The following is a 20,979-nucleotide window of genomic DNA, read 5'->3' as shown; positions in this document are numbered from 1 at the left end:
TCATACAACTATAGAACACCTGTCACCCAGTGTCCCTGTAAGTTTTTTTGCTTCTCATAGGTGTGTGTCTACCTCCTAACTTGCTGCTACCCACTGCATGACAGAGAAATGCATGAGCTGGGGAAACCACTTACCCTCTCCTGATCTTTTCGTCATCTGGAAAATGAGAAGTTTGCACCCTCGTATCTCTAAGTCCTTTTAATCCATTGAAATCTATATGGGTAATGATAAGAATCAGGAGCTGGGAGTGTAGCCTAGTGGTAGAATGCTCACCTAGCATGCATGAAGCCCTAGGTTTGATTCCTCAGTAGCACATACACAGAAAAAGCCGGAACTGGTGCTGTGGCTCAAGTGGTAGAGCACTAGCCTTGAGCAAAAGTATCCAAAGACAGTTGCCAGGCCCTGAGTTCAAGCCCAGGACTTGCAAAAAAAAAAAAAAAAAGAATTAATGAATTTTCCAGCAACAGTTATGACACAAGACAGAATTGAGGCATTAGTTATTATAGAGTATACCACTTGCAAAATGGTATAGTGTTGTTTGAAAGTTGGCTGGGGCTATGTGCAATTATATATTATAAACTCTGAGTCAACCACTAAAATGATGGAAGAAAGGAAGGAAGGAAGGAAGGAAGGAAGGAAGGAAGGAAGGAAGGAAAGAAGGAAGGAAGGAAGGGAAAGAGACAAAAAAGAGAAAGAAAGAATGAAAGAAAGGAAAACAATCATATAAAACATTTAATTACATCCATAAAGGGCAGAAAAAGAAAACAATATAATAAAATAAAAACAAATAACAAAGATAACAAACAGAAAATAGTAATAAATATGGTAGCGATTGATTCAAGCATAACAATCATTTTAGTGTCTGTGCTTCACTGTATCAGTTAAGATAGAGATTGATGGGATGAATCAAAAACAAGATATGACTATACATTTTCTACAAAAACATTGTATTTGAAGAAGTAAAACACCTGCTTAGCAAGTACCATGCCCTCACTTCAAACCCCAGAATATCATGCTAACTAAATGCAGGAGTAGCTGTATTTATTTCAGATGGACTTGGAGGAAAATTATGCACAAAAACATATACACAATGATAAAGTGGTCAATTCTCCAAGAACACATAACAGACCAAATTATACAAGGTAAAAATTAATAGAACTACAAGGAAAAATTATAGATCGACATCACAACTGGAGATTTCAACACTCCTCCTTCAGAAATCAACAGATCTGGGGGCAGAAAAAAATCAGCAAGAATACCATGAATCTTCTGAATGCAATTGACATTTATAGATTTTATTCAACAACACATTCTTCTCAAGCTCATATAATATATTCATCAAGAGAGACTGCATTCTAGCCTGAAAACTGCAACTTACCATATTTAAAAGAATAGAAATAATGTAATTTCCAATCCCAGGCTAAAACAGAATTAAACTGGAGGGAGCAAAACACAGCTTTCCCCTCCCCCGGCCCCTTCTTCCTCAGTCCCCACGCTGTACATGGGCTGACCTGAGCCCAGATAGGGCAGATGAGTTTAGATTTGAATTAGAAGACCAGACAGGGGCTGGGAGTTTGGCCTAGTGGTAGAGTGCTTGCTTATCATGCACAAAGACCTGGATTTTATTCCTCGGTACCACATACACAGAAAAAAGCCAGAAGTGGTGCTGTGGCTCAAGTGGTAGAGTGTTAGCCTTGAGAAAACCCAAGGACAGTGCCCAGGCCCTGAGTCCAAGCCCAGGACTGACAAAAAAAGAGACCAGACCGAATTTCAAACGGTCAAGACAGTCTAATAAACTATTGGCAAAATGTTAATTTTCATCATCAAAATCCAAAATGGTATCAGATCTGCCATGAGGAGAGGGAAGGGCAATAGCCAACTTGGAAGGAAACAAAGTGAGTTTCTGCTTCCATTTTTTCAAGTTCAGCCTGTTTTGTGTGCAAGCCTCACTTATTTGGGGTCCCTCTAAGCATCTGTCAGAGTGTAACCCCACACATGCAGTGAGCAGGCCCACATTCTCCAATGCAAGAATGAAGTCCAGGGTGACATGGCTGTCACCTGGGGGGCCGGCACAGCATGCCCAAGAGAGGCAGTGCCCCTTGAAAGCCTGATCGAACTGTTCCTTCAAATCGGTGGCGGTCCCAGCAAAGGACAATGACTGCTGGCAGGAACCCTCAAAGAGCCCCAGTGGGTCACATGAGTCTTGGTCTCTTTCCTTTAACTTCCCTTTCTCTTCATCTGACTTCCAATCCTGAAGAAACCCAAAAAGGAGACAGAATCAACTACATCCCTCTTTTCCAGAGCAACTTTTAAAGCACAGAGAGAAAAGCCCCAACTTAGATGTGAAATTGAACTTTTTTTTTTTTTTTAATGATGGTAGTAGGGTTTGAATTTGGGGACTGTGCTGTCCTTTAGCTTTTCCTCAAGACCTTTCCTGCTCAGGCTGCCTTTAAATCTCCATCCTCAGATCTCAGCCTCTCGAGTAGCTGGAATTACAGGCCGTGGGCCACACTGGTGGCTGGCCCAGATCAAACTTTGAAACTGCACTGAACTGCTTAGCTGAGAATGAGTTGTAATTATCCAAAAAAGACAGAGGAGATTTGCTGGGTGCACTGGCTCAGGCCTGTAATTCTAGCTACTCAGGTGGCTGAAATCTGAGGCTCGCAGTTCAAAGCCAGCCTGGGTACTAAAGTTCGTGAAACCCTTAACTCCAATTAACCACCAGAAAACAATGTGGCACTGTGGCTCAAGGGGTAGGGCAGTAGCCTTGAGCTGAAGAACTCAAGACCCAGAGTTCAAGCCCCACAACTGACCAAAAAAAAAAAAAAAGACAGAGGGCAGAGATCATCCTGTGAGGTTTTCCTCCGCCAGCATCAGAGGGCAGAGTAGGATGCCAGACAGAGAACTTTGAAGGGAGCACTTCAAAATCGTGAATTCATCCTGTTCATCCTCACGTAGAAAATAATCACTGAAAGATGGATACAATGCCAATTTCACACTGTTTTCGTGAGGGCTTGACAAGTTGACCCATGTAAAATTAATATTAACGTAAATCACTCAACCTTGAACATATGTCTTAGGATTTATTCAATGTCAGATACTGTGATGATATTGGGGATGCTTGATAAATAATCAAGTCCTTGTGAAGCCTCCATCCTAGGGATGAAGACTGACCAAATACAGCAGGTATATATTATGATACAAGCTCATATTTAATGAGCTTATGTACATATATCGCATATATGTATAATATATACAGCATTTATGACATTTATATATCTTATTTTTTCTCAATCCAAGAAACCTAGAACAATGGAAGAAAGATGGCTGCCTTGTATGGTACATAAATACATTTGTGTACCCCTACACACACACACACACACACACACACACACACACACACACACGAGGTATTTAGGTAAAGATGAATTCTACAGAGCCCAAGCGTGGAGCTGGGGACCAGTGCTTCATGCCTATAGTCCTAACTACTTGATAGATTGAGATCTGGTGAATCAAGCTTCAAAGTTAGCCAGAGCAGAAAGTCTACAAGACTCCATCTCTGAAATAACCATCAAAAGGCTGGGCTGCAGACATGTCTCAAGTGGTAGAGCACCAGGTAAGCAAGTAAGGCTCTGAGTTCAAAGCCCTACTATGACATGTGGGAAGAGAAAGAAAAAGGCCAGGCACAATAAGGAAATAGAAGAGGTGGCGGAGAGTAGAGGCAATTTTAGGTGATGGTGATTTCTTGTATGGGGAGATCATTTTTGAAGTTCAAACAAGGCTCTCATAAGCACTGCCTCATTTTATTCCTGGAATAATTGGATGATATTCTAAGGATAAGGAAATAAGGGCTCAGAAAAATTCAGTGGCTCCAAGCAGGGTGACCTTTTATTACTGCAACCACCAACAAAAGCAGGCATAAGGCCAGTTCAGCTGGAAGTGTTAGAATTCACTCCGTAAATTAATTCCGGGTCGCAGTCAATACCACCTTACTGGAAGCCAGTGATGCTGAACTTGGCCACCGATGTGGGAAGAGGAATGACATTTCAGATTCTTACTTGGGGCAAAGTAACTGCTGCCATCTACTTTATCCAGAACAGTCCCACTCAGCCAGACCACTCCCAGGGACAGCCTCAGCACTGCCTGTCTCACCTCCAGCCCAGTTACAAGTTGGAGAAGAGACTGTGATCAGTACTTCCCCCCACCTGTAAAAGCTAAGTTGAAACATTGAACCTTGTTTGCAGTGGGTGAAAAGTTCATGGATGAATCATAAGTGCAATGGCTCTGCTCAAAGGAAGCTTGTCCACAATTTCACCCAAGGTTTCGCAGAACAACCAGCCCCTTTCTCTTGAGAAGGCAGCTGACACAGGCTGGAGCCTGAGGACAGGCAAATGTGTCTGGGATTTCAATTCAACAGGCTCAGTGTGGAAACCCTCAGCAGACCTGGCCTGTCCTCTGAGGCTAGAAGGACAGTCCTAACTCCAGTGCATTTGAAAACGGATGGCAGAGGCAGCTGCCAAGTGCATTTATACTTCTGCCTTTAATAGTAGCAGTTGAGTATTTCCTGGCATTTGCTGTAAAGATGGTGCTGCATTTGTATGACTAGTTAAATGACTATTTTGGAAGCAGCTGGCACAGTAATTCTTCTTAGTGAAGTAATGTAGCTGTTTGGGAGAAAAAAAGTCTCTCTGGGGAAAGCAAGACATCTGTATGAGCAAAGGCATCAGCAGAAACCAAGGCTCCAAGAAGAGAGGAAGGTGTGGTGGGGTCTAGGGGATACTGAAGGAGAAGAGGGAGGAGGAGAAAAAGGAGATGGCAGAGGGCAGAAGGGCTGGCAGTAGTTGTGGGAACTAGCTGAGGAACATTAAACATCCATTGCACTGAGGCAGGAGCCTGAAGAATAATTTGCAAGGGGGCATCTGTCCTTGTCCCCCCTCCCATAGGCTTCAATCTACTAGGATCCCCGAGGCTTCCTGGGGGGGCTGTTTTGGGAGAAGCAGAGAGAAGGTACTGGATTCTAACTGTGATATTACATACCTGTAATCCCAGCTACTCAAGAGATGGAGATGGGAGGATTTGAGACCCTATTTTAAACACAAGCTGAGTATAGTGGTTTACAGCCATAATCACAGCTATTTGATAGGTAAAGGTAGGAAGATTTCAGTGTCTGAAGTTAGCCCAGTGCAAGACCATGTATGGAAAACAAACTTTATGCCAAAAAGGATGAGGGTATAGCTCAAGTGGTAGAGTAATTGCCTAGCAAGTATAAGGCTCTGTGTTCAATTCCAGTACTAGGGAGAAGAGATTAAAACAAGAATCTTCCAACCATTTTCTTTGGTCTACTAAATAGCAATGGTCAGAGGTACTGATTTTATTTTTTACCCATATCCCTAAATGTAGAAAATAATTTTTTCATAAGGTAGCTATAATAGGAAAGTAGAGACTGTGAGATATTATAAATCAAACCACTCAAGCTGAAGACCCCAAACCTCCAATGTCATGGACCAGCGTCATTTTCCAGTTGATTCAAGGGGTTACTCAGCACAAAGCCAAGTGATTTGCCTGTGCCAGGTTCATAGCTATACACTAAATACATTGCAAGAGTATCTGCCTCTCAGAGACCAAATGCCACTGCAGTTAGAGACAGAAGAAACCTCAGTGTGATCTCCTCACTGTATCATGCTTCTGAATTGTTTGTCCAGCAAAGCACTGATGTGTATTCTGGCATTATTTTGGGTTCGTATTGCTTTGTTAGAGTCATTTGAAATTTCTGCAGTAAAATATGACAGCAAAGTTACCAAATCATTTATTCCAGTAGTTTCTAAAACCAAAACTAAGGTGATTTCAAAAAAATAATTTCTTTTTTTCTTTTCTTTTCTATTTTAGGTCCAGGACTGGGACTAGAACTAAGTATCTGCCACTTTCTCTCATTAGCTATCACTCAAAGAACTGAGCCATGTCTTTGTCCCCCAACTTCACAGGAATCAAAGATTGGAGAGGGAGTGGGTGAAATGGAGAGGGCAGGATCCGCCAGCTAAGGCTTTGTGTGTATCTATGTGTGTGCTTGTGTATGTATGTGTGTGCAGCCAGGATCGCCTGCTGAGGCTGTGTGTGTGTGTGTGTGTGTGTGTGTGTGTGTGTGTGTGTGTGTGTGTGCATGTGAGTGCCCATGCAGGCCCTCAGGGCTGGACTCACCTTTCCGAAGCTGGCAGCGTTGACAGGCTGTGTGTCATTCTTCTCGCAGAAATCCAGGTAGTGCATATAGAGCGCGCTGCGAGGAATGCAGACACCCTCTGCGATCTCGTAGTTCTCCTCCAGCCTGGGCATAGAAATCCCAGTGAGTAAAACAGTGCCAACCCTCTAGTCCTCCTTGGAACTGGGAAGGCCTCAGAATAGCAACCTCAGAAGATTTCTGATCCTGGGCTCTGGGAAACAGGGGCCCCGGAAGACAAAAAAAACCCACCCAGGGTCATGCATACACAGTTACAGGTCCATGTGTGCCTATGACCCCGTCTTATGACCCTCAGTCCTTCTACTCATGCTGTGCTTGCTCTAGCCATGTTGTAGCTAAATCAGCTCCTCCAGACTACAAAAATTATACAGGATCTTGGGGGCAAGCCGCTCAGCCAAGCTTCATATCACACATCTACTTGTAGAAGCCCTCCCCCCTTTTGTTCGTGGTAGAGATTGAACTCATGGCCTACGTGCTGTCGCTGAGTTCTTTTGCTCAAGGGTGCAGCTCTGTCACTTTGATCCACTTCCAGTGTTTGAGTGTGGGGGACACTCCTGCCCCAGCTGGCTTTAACCAGCGGTAGATCACAGCCTCCTGAGTAGCTAGGATTACAGGTCTGCGCCACCAGCACCCAGCAGGTCTCACTTTTTGCCTGGACCAGCCTGGACCATGAACTCCTGATATACATTCCCTGACATATCTGGGGAGGCAGCTGTGCATCATTACAGCCATTTTTTTTCTGTTGAGATAGGGGTCTCAGGAACTTTTTGCCTACATTGGCCTGGAACTGTGATGGCTGATCTCACCTTCCCACATAGCTAGAATGACAGGCATAGTACACACTGCCCAGACATTGGTTAAGATGAGAAGTCTTGCAAAACTTTTTGCCCACCCTATTCTCAAACTGAGCTTTTCCTAATTTCAGCCTATAAGTTACTAGTGTTACAGGCATGAGCCACTGTGCCTGGCTTCATGGAGCCATCGGAAGAAGACAAAGGTTGCTGGTGACATTTAGGAGCATCTTGGTGCTCTGGGGAAACAAATAGCCAAGTTGGCTAGACAACTAGTCAACCAGGAGCGAGCTGACCTCTTGATTATTTTAGACTCTCCTGTTCTTCTGCTTCATTAGGGTTAATGACTTGATACCTGTTTACTTTCTCAGTCCTATCACTTTGCTGGAATGGTGATATTTAGTAACTTACTTATGTTCCAGCACTAGTATTCCTCAGGAAAGTGATGATTCGTAACATCTCTTAAGGTGGGAACACTGCCAGACATGGCAATATGTCACATTTGCCAGCCTAGTTCCTGCCACATGTATGCTAATGGATGTTAGACTTCACCGTTATCCACTTGGGATACCCATCAGATTCTATGCTACATATTGGGGCTATAGAAGAAGACTAGTTATAGTTTGGGGTTCCATTTAAAAAAAAACAAACTTAACACCGGAATGTAGGCAAATGAATTCTGCCAACCTTGTGCACAGAGCTAAACACCTTTTCCAACAGAACTTCTGTGGCACATTGATAATTGGTCATTTCTCTTTGGGTTTTGCCCTCAGTGCCTGTCATCTATGCTGCTCCATAGCCAACAGAAAACATTTCGAATGAGTTTTATTTTAGGAAGTAATTCAAAGCCAAGTTTGGTGGGAGGTAATGAATAATCAAGCACCAAACTTTTTTTTTTTTCTGTAAAAGAAGAAAAAACAAAACATAATTCTACAGCAATGAAACAAATGTCCTCAAGTGGCTTCAAACTCACTCTGAGAGCATTTGGCAAAGTGGTCCAGTACTGTCATAACTCAAGTGGAATGAGGACACAGCCTTTGGGAGTGGCCAATTGAAAGGCCAGCCCTCATTCCAACATGGGATTGAAAGAAAGGAACACAATCACTTCAGAGTCAAACCTCAGGTGTAAACACAGTCCAGGGAAATGGGAAAGTAACGGTGCCTGCTCCTCCATGCTCGGAGAAAGAGAACACTGAACAATTCCTGTAGGGTTCCATGAAGCGGTTCTGGCCACGCTTGCAGGTGACTGAGTGCCTTGAGGCTGGGATGCTAAGTCACCTCTGAATCCTGGAGGTCTCATATATTCCTAGGAACTCAATATATGTTTGATGGATAGACAATTTCAGTTATTCACCAAATAGTTATTGGTACAAGCATTTATTTAGGTCAGCCAAGATTGTCCTTGCTTGCACAAATGGATAAATTCATAGTAGACACATAGAGGCAGGGGTAATCTTTAATTCCACCAATATTTGCTGAGTGCTGGGCAGTGTTCTTGACTAATTAAAAACAAACAAACAACAGTGATGACTTTGAAAACAAAGGCTTTGTGTCTTGAAAGGGTTTCAGTTCTAGTGCATGTGTCCCCCAGCTCCACAAATGAGAACTCGGACATGTACTGCCTTGTGAGAAACTAGCTTTCTTATAGACAAGTTTCTCGGGCCTGTCTGAGCTTCAGATCCATTTGGAGTGAAAATCAGCCTGTGAGGTTCACCTGGACCTCACTGCCACCTCCAGGGCTGTTGTTCTAGACAAGCCGGCTGGAAAATCCATAACAGGAGTCTCAGCTGGAACTCCAGGGAGCATGTGAGTTAAGAGGACTACTATTCCAAGCTAGGGTCTCACGGACACGCTCTGCTTGGCCCAAAGTATTGGCCCTGCTTTTAAGGATAGTCTAGGCTTCTGGCTTCTTATGAAAAAGCTGGGATCTGGCAGGCCTGGACCCGTATTCCCACATGACAACAATTGGCCCAAGTTAGATGTGCCCTGGAATGGGCCACTGTCCTCACTGCTCCCTATTTGCTGCTCCTTGTGCAGCTCCTGTGTGCACTTGGTGTTGGCAGAAGGCATGAACTATGACCTAGTTCACTTTCTAGTCTATTCTGGGAACTTTACATGCAAGAAGTAAGAATATTTAAGTACTACAAGCTGCTAACTATAGTACAGCTGAAGATGGGAGGCAGAGAAATGAACAAATAGACAGGATTCCGAAAAGGATTGTGACTCGGATTTGTGATGATGAACAACAGCTACCATTTTTTGAGTTTTTCTAGGTGCCAGGCACTGAGAGGCCATGATCTCGTCTGACCCTCATTATAACCATATAAAAGCCAGGCAAGTTGACACATGTCTGTAATCCTTGTACTTGGGAAGCTGAAGCAAATTGATTGCAAGTTAATATAAGCCTGGCGTTAGGCCTAGTGATAGAGTGCTTGCCTAACATATATGTATATATGCCATAAATATGTATATATGCCATAAATATGTATATATGCCATATATGTGTGTATTTATTTTTGTCTGCCATGGTATGTGGTAGAGCTCTGGGTAAAAGCAGCAATGACTGTCTAAAAGAAAAGAGCCATGTTGGGCTGGGGAGGCTGGGAGGGGGCAGAGTCAGAGAACCATTTGTGGGGGGGAGTACTGGACTTGAACTCAAGGCCAGATGCTGTCTTTTAGCTTTTCATTCAAGGTTAGGGCTCTATCTCTTGAACCATTGCTCCACTTCTGGCTTTTGGTTTAATATGAGGTTGGAGTCTTGTGGACTTTCCTGCCTGGATTGGTTTCAAACCTTGATCCTCAGATCTGAGCCTCCTGAGTAGTTGAGACTACAGGTGGGCTACAGGTGCTTAGGCTGGGAAGTAACTTTTATAAAGAAGAAAATTTTGAATTGGCGTACCTTTGTAATACAGGGGGTTTCATTGTGATATTTCTATACACACACACCATGTCCTTAAAACCAATCCACCCTCTTCTCTCTTTTTCTCAAAGTGTATGGTGAGTGCCCTCATGCTGTTTTTATCTAGAAGACATTCTTTGATTCTCTTTACCCCTCAGAGCATCTTTAAATGTCACACAAAAGAATGTGGCTTGGCACTTAGGAATTTCTATCAGACTATGCTTTTCAGAAGACAGGGACGTGGTTTTAAGAGATCAAAAAGACGAAGACTCAGAGTTCTGTCGAAGACCCACCTATTTCGGGAATGCCATAGGAATAATAACAGCAGCAATAGTGGTGATAATGATGTTGTGGATAACAAAAATAACATTAAGTTAAAGCTTATTATGTTCTATTAATCATTAATGCATTGAGTATAAAAGAAAATTTTAAAAAATCCTACCAAATTTCAGTAAGTTTCATCTTAGAATCTACAGTTTCCTTATGCAATTTCCTCAGAGGTTTGTTTTCAACACCTTAGGCCCAGTACCATGGACCACCCGCCCAATCTGACAGAGACACATTAGGGCTGCTGGGGCTTTCTATAGAATACACTGTGCAGAAGAGCAAATAGAATCCTTTTGCTAATATATGTTAATCATTTCCTAAGGTTAATTTTGGCCAGAAGAACTCTATGAATAGATTCAACAAATGTGCTTAAACCACAGAAAACTCATCTTGCCTAGGATCCCATAAAATGATAAGGTGAGGTGTGATAGTGCACTTCTGTAACCCCAGCTACAAGGGAAGCAGAGAGAGAAAAAGACTATGATCTGAAGTAAATCCTGAACATAAAGGTGAGATTCTATGCAATAAAGAAGTGAAACAAAAATGGCTGTGAGTGTGGTTCAGAAGGAAGAGCTCCTGCCCACTGTACACTAGGCCCTGACTACAGATCCCAGTGCTACTAATCAATTAATCAACCTCTCAATCGATAAAGTGTTATTCAATTCATGCACGCGCGCGCGCGCACGTGTGTGTGTGTGTGTGTGTGTGTGTGTGTGTGTGTGTGTGTGCTAGTCCTGGAGCTTGAGATTTTTTTTTTAAACCACTTGAGCCACAGTAGCATTTTCTCCTGAGTATCTAAGATTATAGATATAAGCCACTGGCATCTGGATCAATCCCATTTTTTTGTAAGCATGGGAGTGGCATGGTCAATTTTTAATTTGCAAAGGTCATTCTGTACCTCTATGGCGGGTGACTATAGAGGACTGACAAAGCCTGTGAGTGAATGAACGAATGGGGCGAGTGGATGTGCATGTGAGAGCAGTTTAAAGTCACTATAAAAACTCAAGCAGGAATTGATGGCATGAGCTGAAGCAGTGGCCATGGGGGCACAGATAACATCTAAGCTGTGAGTGTTTGCTGTGTGTTGAAGAGGGGGGCCCAGGGAGCCTCAGGTTCCCATGCTGACCGATTGGGTGAGTGGTGAGCACTGATCCCCATGATTAGAAATACCAAAGACACGTAGCTCATAGAGCGAGCAGAATGCTTTCCAATGTGGTGTTGGGGGCACTGGTGGCTCATGCCTATAATCCTAGCTATTCAAGAGGCTGAGATATGAGGATAAAATTCCAAAGCCAGCTTGGGCAATAATCCAAGAGACTCATCTCCAATTAGCTACTAAAAAGCCTGAAGGGAGGTATGGTTCAAATGGTAGAGTGCCAGCCTTGAGCAAAAAAGCCAAGCAAGAACTTGAGGCTCTGAGTTTAAGATCCAGTGCACACACACACACACACACACACACACACACACACACACACCATGTGACACTGAAGTCTCAGATAAACACTGGCTTCTTCATTCCTTATTGATGTCTAACATCTCATGAGTTCCTATTTATTGACCTTGTGGTTCAATCGCTTGTTAAATCTAACCAAAAGATCAAGATTAACATATAAGATCATGGTTCAGATACACATTAGAGAAACCCCTAGCAACCACAGACTATTTGACTGAAACGGCATAAGTCAGCTTACACAGGCTGAGCTAATTAAGGAGCTACCTGTCAAAGGCCAGCGCCTCCTAAGTGACTGCATTGCTGCCATGTTTTGTCCCTCTGATCGGAAACTCCTGAGCCTCAACATATCCAAGTGGCTTGTGGCTAAGAAGTGTTTTAATAGGCTCTGTGAATGAATAGATGTAATTGGCATGCAAGGACACCTTTAATGCTTGATATGCTTCCACAAGAATCACATCGCAACACAGGTCCCCAAACCACCTCACAAAATCCAGAGCTCTAGTCTGTGTAGTCCAGTTGCTAATTGGAATGCCAGCTTTCACAACCAAGGCACAGTAGAGAGAAGGCACTTAATTATCTTTCTTCGTATCAGATGATGAAATTTCCCCTTTCCTCCTCTAGTCCAGAACGTCATTAGTCTTCAACAGTGAACAATACTCTATTATACCTGGATTTTTATAATGATCACACACACACAAAAAAAAAATCTTCAAGTTGGTCCATTTTCCTATTTTCCATTAATGATTTGATCATATTTGAATTGAGCCCATCCTATTACGGGGAGATAATGAACTTGGCTGCCAGCTCACAGGAGTCATTATCAGAGGTGTACATTTTTAAGGAGACCTCCTGGGAAGAAAAGATGACAGCTCATGGCCTCCTAGGATGCATGGAGGAGGCTTTGCACCAGCAATTTCCAATGAAGAACAAATGTTTTCATACCTAGCATAATTTCTCCTCTATTCTCCTGTTTAACCCAAGACTTCTTATGTATGCCAGGGCAAAGTGCCCACTTCTCAGGTTTTGCAGACATATCTAAAAACAGAAACACCTTTCCTTTATTTTGCCAAAATGAGATCTCACACACAAAAAAAAGAATTTGCCAAGGCTATATCCAAGACTATAATGACTTACTAAGTAATCAGGGCAAGGCTGTAGTCTAAACTCAATAGCAGACCCCATTGCCTCCTCACAGAAATCTAGCTTCCTCCCCTGGGCCTCTATGGCCCCCAATGTCTGACTTCTGAGAGCCCTTCCAGCCTACGGTCACCCCATTTCCCATACAGTCCTCTGTCTTCAGCCATTAAGCTGTTCACTGCTGTAAAGCATGTCTAGCCACCTTGCACCCACGTGTCTTTCCACTACAGACGCTCTCCCCTCATACTTGGTGCGTTCAGGCTTGGATATTCTCCCTGGGGCTGTACTTCATACCCATCATTGCAAGGTTCAAATAGTTATAAACACTTCTGTGCGGAGCCGGGAGGCTAGCAGCCTGGAATGCTGGGGACCACCCTCCCCCCCCAAAAAAAAACACTGAAGTGATTTTTCTTCTTTAAATTATCTTAAAGTAGTTATACCAAGGTGATTCAATTCAACCTGTCCTTTTGTGAGAGCAATATATCTTAATCAATGTCACCCCTGTCAATCATTTTCCCACCTCTCTAACCCCACCCCTCTCCTCAATTGACCCGGTTCTATTTTCCCTTATGAACACTGACTGATGGCTGGATTGAGGTGGGGCTGGTATCATTCCTTGCTACAAGGGACCCTCTCCATTTTTCCTTTCCATTCATTCTTTCCCTCTGCTTCACTGTTCAAATTAGGGCCTCAAAGAACATCTTTGCATGGACCAGTTTGCATCACGGAGGAGAGAGTCTTCATGTACATCATAAAGAATGGCTGACAACCACACATTTACACTGTGAACGAGATTGCAAAATTTCCTACTTGCATGGCTTTACCATGTCCTATATTTACTGGCTACACAAAATATTCTTTTTATTTCCGTCAGTCGTAGGGCTTGAACTTGAGGCCCAGGCACTGTCCGTGAGCTCTCTTGTTCTAGGCTAGTGCTCTACCAGTTTGAGCCACAGAGCCACTTTTGATTTTCTGGTGGTTAACTGGAGATAAAGAGTCTCACAGACTTTCTTGCCCAGGCTGGCTTTGAATCACGATCCTCAGATCTCAGCCTCCTAAATAGCTAAAATTACAGGGGTGAGCCACTGGTGCCCTGTCTATTTTTCTTTTAAATAGGAGCTTCAATCTCCTACATGTATCCCCTACTCTCAGCCATTTAGTGACCTCTGTGTGTTCTCCTTCAGTTGCCTTTTTCCATCAGAAGCTATGTCTCGCTGGGACATAGTTACGACTCCTCCCTGGTGTTTTCTGGCCCCTCTTACTGTATTCAGAGCTAAAACAAACAAAAATCCCTTTTGGAGCCAGGTAGCCTAGCTGATATTCTGAAGTTGCTGTTGAGTTAACAGTTAAGTCAGAAGTGACTGCAGATCTCCGGATCCTGGCACGTCCAGCAAGTTGGGCCTGCTCTACTCTATCAGCATACTTCCTTGTCACCGTGCCAAGCCTCATTTCCTGTCTATGACCTTTGAGGACACTTGAAAGAAATACTACATTTATTTGGTTTCATGCTTATTTGAGATACTGACAGTCCACCAACCACCCAGAGCTTCAAATTCACCTTCTACCCCAAGCCACCCTGCCAAGATACTGACACTTGGGTCTTTGTTTGAGGGGTAGGGGAAGGGTGTTTCTTCTGGAAATTTCATAGAGGGGATATCCCCACCATGAAGGCCCCCAGGAGCTTGGGAAGAAAGCAGTGGGGTGTGTGGGAGGCAGACCTCAGGCAGGACAGGCACAGTCCGGATGGCGGAACAGGCTGCCTTCCATATGAAACCCTCAGGGTGAATAGAGGTGATTGTACAGTGGGAATTCCAGCCATATTCACCAGCTCCAGAGACTTGGGATTTATGCCTCCTCATGACCAAGGATGCTGGGAAGAGTTTGGCAGGAGGCATTTGACAATATTTGCCTGATTTCTGCTACAGGCTGTCTCCAGATCACATGGCCCCAATTATTTTTGACTGCTTGGCTGCTGTGTTACTTGTTCACAGGAGCCAGTCCGGTCTCTCGGGTAGAGGGGAAGGGTATATGGCATTGGAGGAGTGGGCAGAGGAGAAGCAAGTACCTCCTAACCCAAGACAAATCCAATATTCCAGAGCAATAGCAGGTTTGGGGGCAGGTCCTTCCCTGGCCCTCTGCACGTCACCCCACTCTCCCCAGTTGGTCAGCCATCTCTGGGAGCAGGGGATAATGTAGTCACAAGTGTCACTGAAGAGATGGGATTCTTGTAGAGAACAATCCTACTTTTTGTTGTTGTTATGCTGGTTTTTAGAAACTATGTTGAGCAGCCAAGTGCGGTGGCTCATGCCTATAATCCTAGCTAGTGACGAGGCTCAGAACTGAGCATCACAGCTTAACCACAGCCATGTGACAGTTCATCTTTATATCTGAGCTCCAGGCAGCCAAAGCAAAAAAAGGGATGCATTGGAAATTATGTCACTATTCCATATAAGTTGAGGGTGCATTCAGTTCCCTGTGAGAGATTAAATTTTTACATGTTCTAAAGTAACTGTTTGTGGGAACTTCACAGGAGGAGACCTATCTCTCTAGAGGAAATCTATGTCTTCTAGCATACTGTTAAGCACAACTCTGTTCCCACCTAAGTTTAGAGAAAAGTCTTACATTTTCTTCTTCCTGTTTAGGTAACACTTTCCTGCCTCCCTCTCTCACCCCGTCTGTATACTGACTTATTATGCTCGAACCACAGGGTGCTTCTTTGAAGTACCTTGGACAAGGAAGGCATAGATGTTGAGGTAGGAGCCCTCGTTATTCTGTAGGACTGGGAGATGGGTTTCAGAAGCTAAGTCCCTCTGTGGGAATTATCCTTAGCCAAAGACCAAGAGAATCTCCTCTCCCAAAGCAGCACCCCCACCACTGTCCTACAGCAAAAAAAAATGAATGGGGGAGAATAAAGGCTTCTATCACCTCTTGTAAGCTCATCCCTGAAGCATCATTTGACCTCAGAACTTTCCTACAGGATTATCTGAAGCCTGGGTTTCAGTCTCCCCCGGACCTGTTTCCACCTATGTTTGCACATACTAAATAAACTATCACCCTTGGGTGTAAGAAGTCTAAGCTACCACCACAGGGCTTTGACAGCTGATCCTTGTCTGGAATGGCCTGGAATTCTGTGGGTCCTGATGTCAGGGAGGACTTTTTGTCACACAACTGTCCCCTGAGCACATTATCCTAGAAGAAGCCTTCCCTCACTGTTGAAATGGGAGATTCACGTCAGCACTGTTCTAAGACTGCACAGTATTCACTGGTTAATGCATTTCCTGTCTATTATTATTCATGCTTAAGAAATGACCCCCTACTGGGTACTTGTGGCTTGTGCCTGAAATCCTAGCTACCAAGGAGGCTGAGATCTGAGATCTGAGGATTGAAATTCAAAGTCAGCTCTGGCAGGACAACTCACCAGACTTCTATCTCCAATTAAACACCAAAAAGCCAGAAGTGGAACTGTGGCTCAAGTGGTGGAGTACTAGCCTTGAGTGCAAAAGCTAAGGGACAGCACCTAGGTTCTGAATGTACGTCCCAGTACTTCATACACACACAGCCCATTCTGGATCTACTTTGTCCACCACTGAGTTCCCAGAGCAAACAGTAGGTGTTGTGCAAACATTTCTCAAATTAATCACTGAAATGAACTTAAACACACAATATAAAGAAAATTAGAGGGAAATTTGATGTTCCTTGAACAACTTTATGCCTTTCAATAATAATAAGACTAAAATGTAAATGTTTTTGAATCTGATTTCCCACCGAAAGCAGGTGCATCATAAGGGAAAAAAATCCACTGTCTGATTTGGTGCATTGGAAGATGTGTTTAGAAGAAGATGGGGGAGAATTAAGTATCACAGAAGGAGCACCTGGGGTTCATATGCCAGAGGGGAGGAAGTCCAGCTCTGGATCATTCTCTGAGGACTTAGCATCCAATCAATGCCAGACTGAGATTTCCATTTTCCTCTGCAGGATAAGCCTGTAGTTATTCCCATTTCACAGGTAAATAAACTGAGGCACAGAACCGACAACCACCTTGCCCCAAAGTTTCACAGCTTGGTAAGTGGGAGAGTCAGGAGTTAGCTCTTGGCTGCCTGAGACACAAGACCTGTACCTCTGTAGCTAGACAGATGCCACAGAGTCATGGGGGGGGGGGGAAGACATGCACAGGTGACTTTCTTCTAGTCCCTTTCAAATGTTTATTCTACATTGTACACCTTGTTCAGCTTATTAAAACCAGAGCATCTCCTTGCATTTCTAGAAACTTCAACATCTTTTCCATGTAGAGCACCTGCCTCGTTAGTGTGGTCTGAATATCTGAAGAGGGCTGCAGGCAGAGATTTCATCTGGATGTCCATGTAGAATTTTAAATGCGGTCAAAAGCAGCACACGCCATGAGAAGACTACAGGGACAGTGGTGGAAACAGTCGCAAGGCTGGAAATGGAGTTTTGGGATGAAAGGAAACCAGTCACCTCGATGGCTCTGTGGGGAGCAAGCTGACTGCTGTGGTGCATTGGAGAGAGTACATTTTGTCCCTCTCACCTCTGCGTAGATTAGAGACTGGATTACACCTGGCTCCTTACTGCCCAGCTAGCTGCTTGCTTTTCCACTCTTCTATCTTTCCTGGTTTTTCTCTTTCTTCCTTCCTAAGCATGGGATTTGTAGTTAAAGAGATCCAGGCAAATCGTCGTTTAGGCTAATGATTCAACTTGCCTCCGAGTTAACTTTGGTCATCTGTAATATGCGCACAACAGAGAATGAAATGAAATATGTGTACAGGAAATGCCCAAGGCTGGCATGGAATAGATTGAAGTTCCTTGTCTCCTGGCTCTTCATTTTTTTTAAGTCCTTTAACTGCTGGGCTGTTCTGCTAGAGGAATAAAATGCTTTGAGTACCCAAGATCCTCTGCCAGGTAGATTTCATGAGAGAACTGTTCAAAGCTACAATCTAATTTCCAAATCAAGGTTTTAGAAGATAATTTACCTTTAGGGGTCAAACATGAGGGCGTATACTCCAACATCACCATTTCATCAAATCTAGAAATGTCAACTGTTAAAGAGGAGCCAGGCTAGAAGATTATTTTTGTTCATTATATTATTGTTAGAAAGAAATTCAAATGATTACAATCAATTCTTAATGATTCTGAGCTTATTGGTAAGAGTGAGCAGATCTCCATTTCTGTGATTTGTTTTCACATTATTAATTGCAATCATGGGTCCTATTAAAATTCAAGAAGATCCATGTAGAATCCTGCCCTGGACAATGGGGAAAAAGTCTCCTCAAATAAAATAAGTAGGAAGTTTCAAATCTCCAGTCAAGATTTAAACTGAGCAATTTTGTAGATAGCTATACAATGAACAGATCTCATGAGGGTTATTGCATGCCAAGTTATCACGATAATGTCAAAATATCCAAGTGGTATTTTCTCTTGAGGCTCTGAGTCTCTCATCACTTACCATTGCAGAGTGGCGGGAGTGGAGTGGGGCTTGGGTGCTCTATTATTTTCTTTCTCCTCATCTGTTAAAAGGAAAGAAAAGGAGCTAACTTCAGTAGGAAACAGAAGGCAAAAGTTAAAGGCCAGTCAGCTCTCCACAGTTTCAAAAAGACAAGGTTTCTTTCAAATGTTGATGCTTTGAGAAGACTGATACTTTAGCTTTTCCAACATGCTAGATTCATCAAACTTCTTTTTTTTCTTTTTATAGTTAATTATATTTATTTTGTATATTAATAAATGTGTATTTGAAATGATGCACAAATGTATTAGCTCTATATTGCTTTATAATTGCTACTTTAAGTTCTTTGAGATAGCTTTAAAAATGGTATTTCTATATCTGCATTCTTTTTTAAAAAACTGCATTTTATTGTCGGGATCATGAATAGAGGGGTTACAGTTACATTTGTCAGGTAATGGGTACATTACTTCCCGGACCTTGATACCCCTTCTTATGTTTTTGTCCCCCTTTTCCTTCCCCTTCCCCCTCCCAATAATCAAGTTTGTATCTGACTTTGTTACCTTTGTATGTATGTTTATCTGTTTATTTGAAATAGGGAAAGGAAGGGGGAAACCAAGATGATTAGACTCATAAAACTTCTATTATAGAAAAAAATAGCAGAATTGACTTTTTAACTCATTTTCTTTTTATGAGGTTGATGTGAAAGCTTTTAAACTCATTTTCTTTTTATGAGGTTGATGTGAAAACTTTTAAACTCATTTTCTTTTTGTGAGTTTGATGTGAGGTCGTATGAGGTTGGTGTGAAAACCTGCCTCTCTTCACCATGAACCAGATGAGTGTACCACCTCCTGCCACGTGAAACGAGGTGAAATGAGAATGGAGCTACATGGTTTGAGCCCTAAGAATGTGTTGACTCACCCACTAAAGGTCTGTGTCCTTCCAAAATTAATATGTGGAAACTGAATCCCCAAACAATATGGCATTTGGCTGGAGGTGGGGCTTTTGTACTGATTAACTTACGCAGGTGAAACCCTTGTGAATGGAATTAAGAGCCCTTACTTTAAAAATAAATGATAATAGCCAGATATCAGTGGCTTGAATTCTCTCTACACAGGAGACTGAGATCTGAGGATCGAGGTTCAAAGTCAGCCTGGGCAAAAAAGTCTGTGAGACTCATCTCCAATGAAACGGTAATAAGCCAGAAAGTAGAGGTGTGGCTTAAGTTAGCAGAATGCCAGCTGTGAGCGGAAAAGCCAGTCAAGGTACTGAGTTCAAGCCCCCAGAAGCTGCCCCCCCAAATAGATAGATAGATAGATAGATAGATAGATAGATAGATAGATAGATAGATAGATAGATGATAGATAGATAGATGATAGACTCCACCAAGCACCCAGTTTCGCACATAAAGAAAAACAAAGACACAGAGCGCTCCAGCGCTTGCGCGCTCTCTCTCTCTCTCTCTCTCTCTCTCTCTCTCTCTCTCTCTCTCTCTCTCTCTCTCTCTCTCTCTCTCTCTCTCTCTCTCTCCCCCCTCTTCCTCCCCCCACTCTTCTGCTATGTAGGAGCACAGCAAGAAGGACCTCGTAGGAACAGGAAGTAGGGCCTCAACAGGCTGCAGATCTGTACTACTTTGGTCCTGCATTCTCCATCTTTTGGAACTGCGTGAAATAAATATCTGTTGTGTATAGCTCACTTATTTAAAGGCATTTTGTTAGAGCAACCTAAACAGACTAAGATGCTCTTTGTGAGCCAGTGAAGCAAGCATTCGTGTAGGGTATTGCAAGGGTTCATAACTGTTCTCATAACTGGGATTCAGTTACTGTTTCCTATCATCAGATTGACCAGCCTTATCTATAAAACCATTCTTGGCTTGCAGTTAGTGAAAACAAGCAGTTGGCCAAATTTGGTCATTTGCTGGCATCTTCAATACAACAAGTTGAACCACAGCTTAATCTTTGCCCACCAAAGAGCAATTACTCACAATTTTATCCTAGACGATCCATAAAATACATATAATCCGTCTCTTACCCCAGTCCTAATGAAGACTGGTAGGAATAATTAACATAAAACAGAATTTCTTGGTCCACAAACTTTGGTGCAAAATAATTGATATAACTAAGTTCAAAAGAAAATGATTAGTCAAGAGTGATGGAGCACTCCTGAAATCTTAGACACCTGAAAGGTAAAGACAGGAGGATCTTGAGTTCAAGGTCAGCCTGGGCTATATTGTCTCAAAATACTAAAGGCTGGAGAAATAGCAGGTTTGCCTACCATGTACGAGGTCCTAGATTTGAACCTCAATATTCCTCAAACTATATGACCAACCCAATTTAATAGCCACATAAAAAATAAATAAACTCAATCTCTGTCTTGAAACATACAGAAATAAATTAGCGTTCATGAAAAAATTTAAATAAATCACAACTAAAACTAGAAGAAAATGAAGATGGTACATCTCATATAGAAAAATTTTCCTAAAGTTTTAAATTAGCTCGATAGAGTTAATTCCATACTTCCAGTAGTATTGATTGGTGTTTGTATAATTCTGATTAATATTTCTGCTGGCAAACTCTGGGGCAGGAGCTATTGTTGCTCTTCCCACAACAAGATGTACTCACCCCCTCCTTATGTATGCACTCTATGTAATTTGTGAAAATGGAACCAGGTAACTTCAAGGAATGG

At 42.8% G+C, this 20,979-nt stretch overlaps 1 protein-coding gene across 2 annotated transcripts in view; it reads right to left on the bottom strand.

The window, feature by feature from the left end:
* Positions 1-20,979, bottom strand: part of Rfx4 (regulatory factor X4) — a 129,692-nt gene that overhangs the window by 71,930 nt on the left and 36,783 nt on the right. For both annotated transcript variants that reach the window (XM_090328565.1, XM_090328566.1), the window contains exons 3-4: positions 18,301-18,361; positions 6,196-6,319 (exon numbers count right to left, since the gene is read on the bottom strand). In XM_090328565.1, coding sequence (XP_090184691.1) covers positions 6,196-6,319; positions 18,301-18,361 — 185 coding nt within the window. The remainder of the gene's footprint in view (positions 1-6,195; positions 6,320-18,300; positions 18,362-20,979) is intronic.

This window comes from Megascapheus bottae, chromosome 2 (genome assembly GCF_031878675.1).
Source record: "Megascapheus bottae isolate mThoBot1 chromosome 2, mThoBot2.hap1, whole genome shotgun sequence".
Lineage (NCBI taxonomy): Eukaryota > Metazoa > Chordata > Mammalia > Rodentia > Geomyidae > Megascapheus > Megascapheus bottae.
This window is presented reverse-complemented; position numbering and strand designations above follow the sequence as displayed.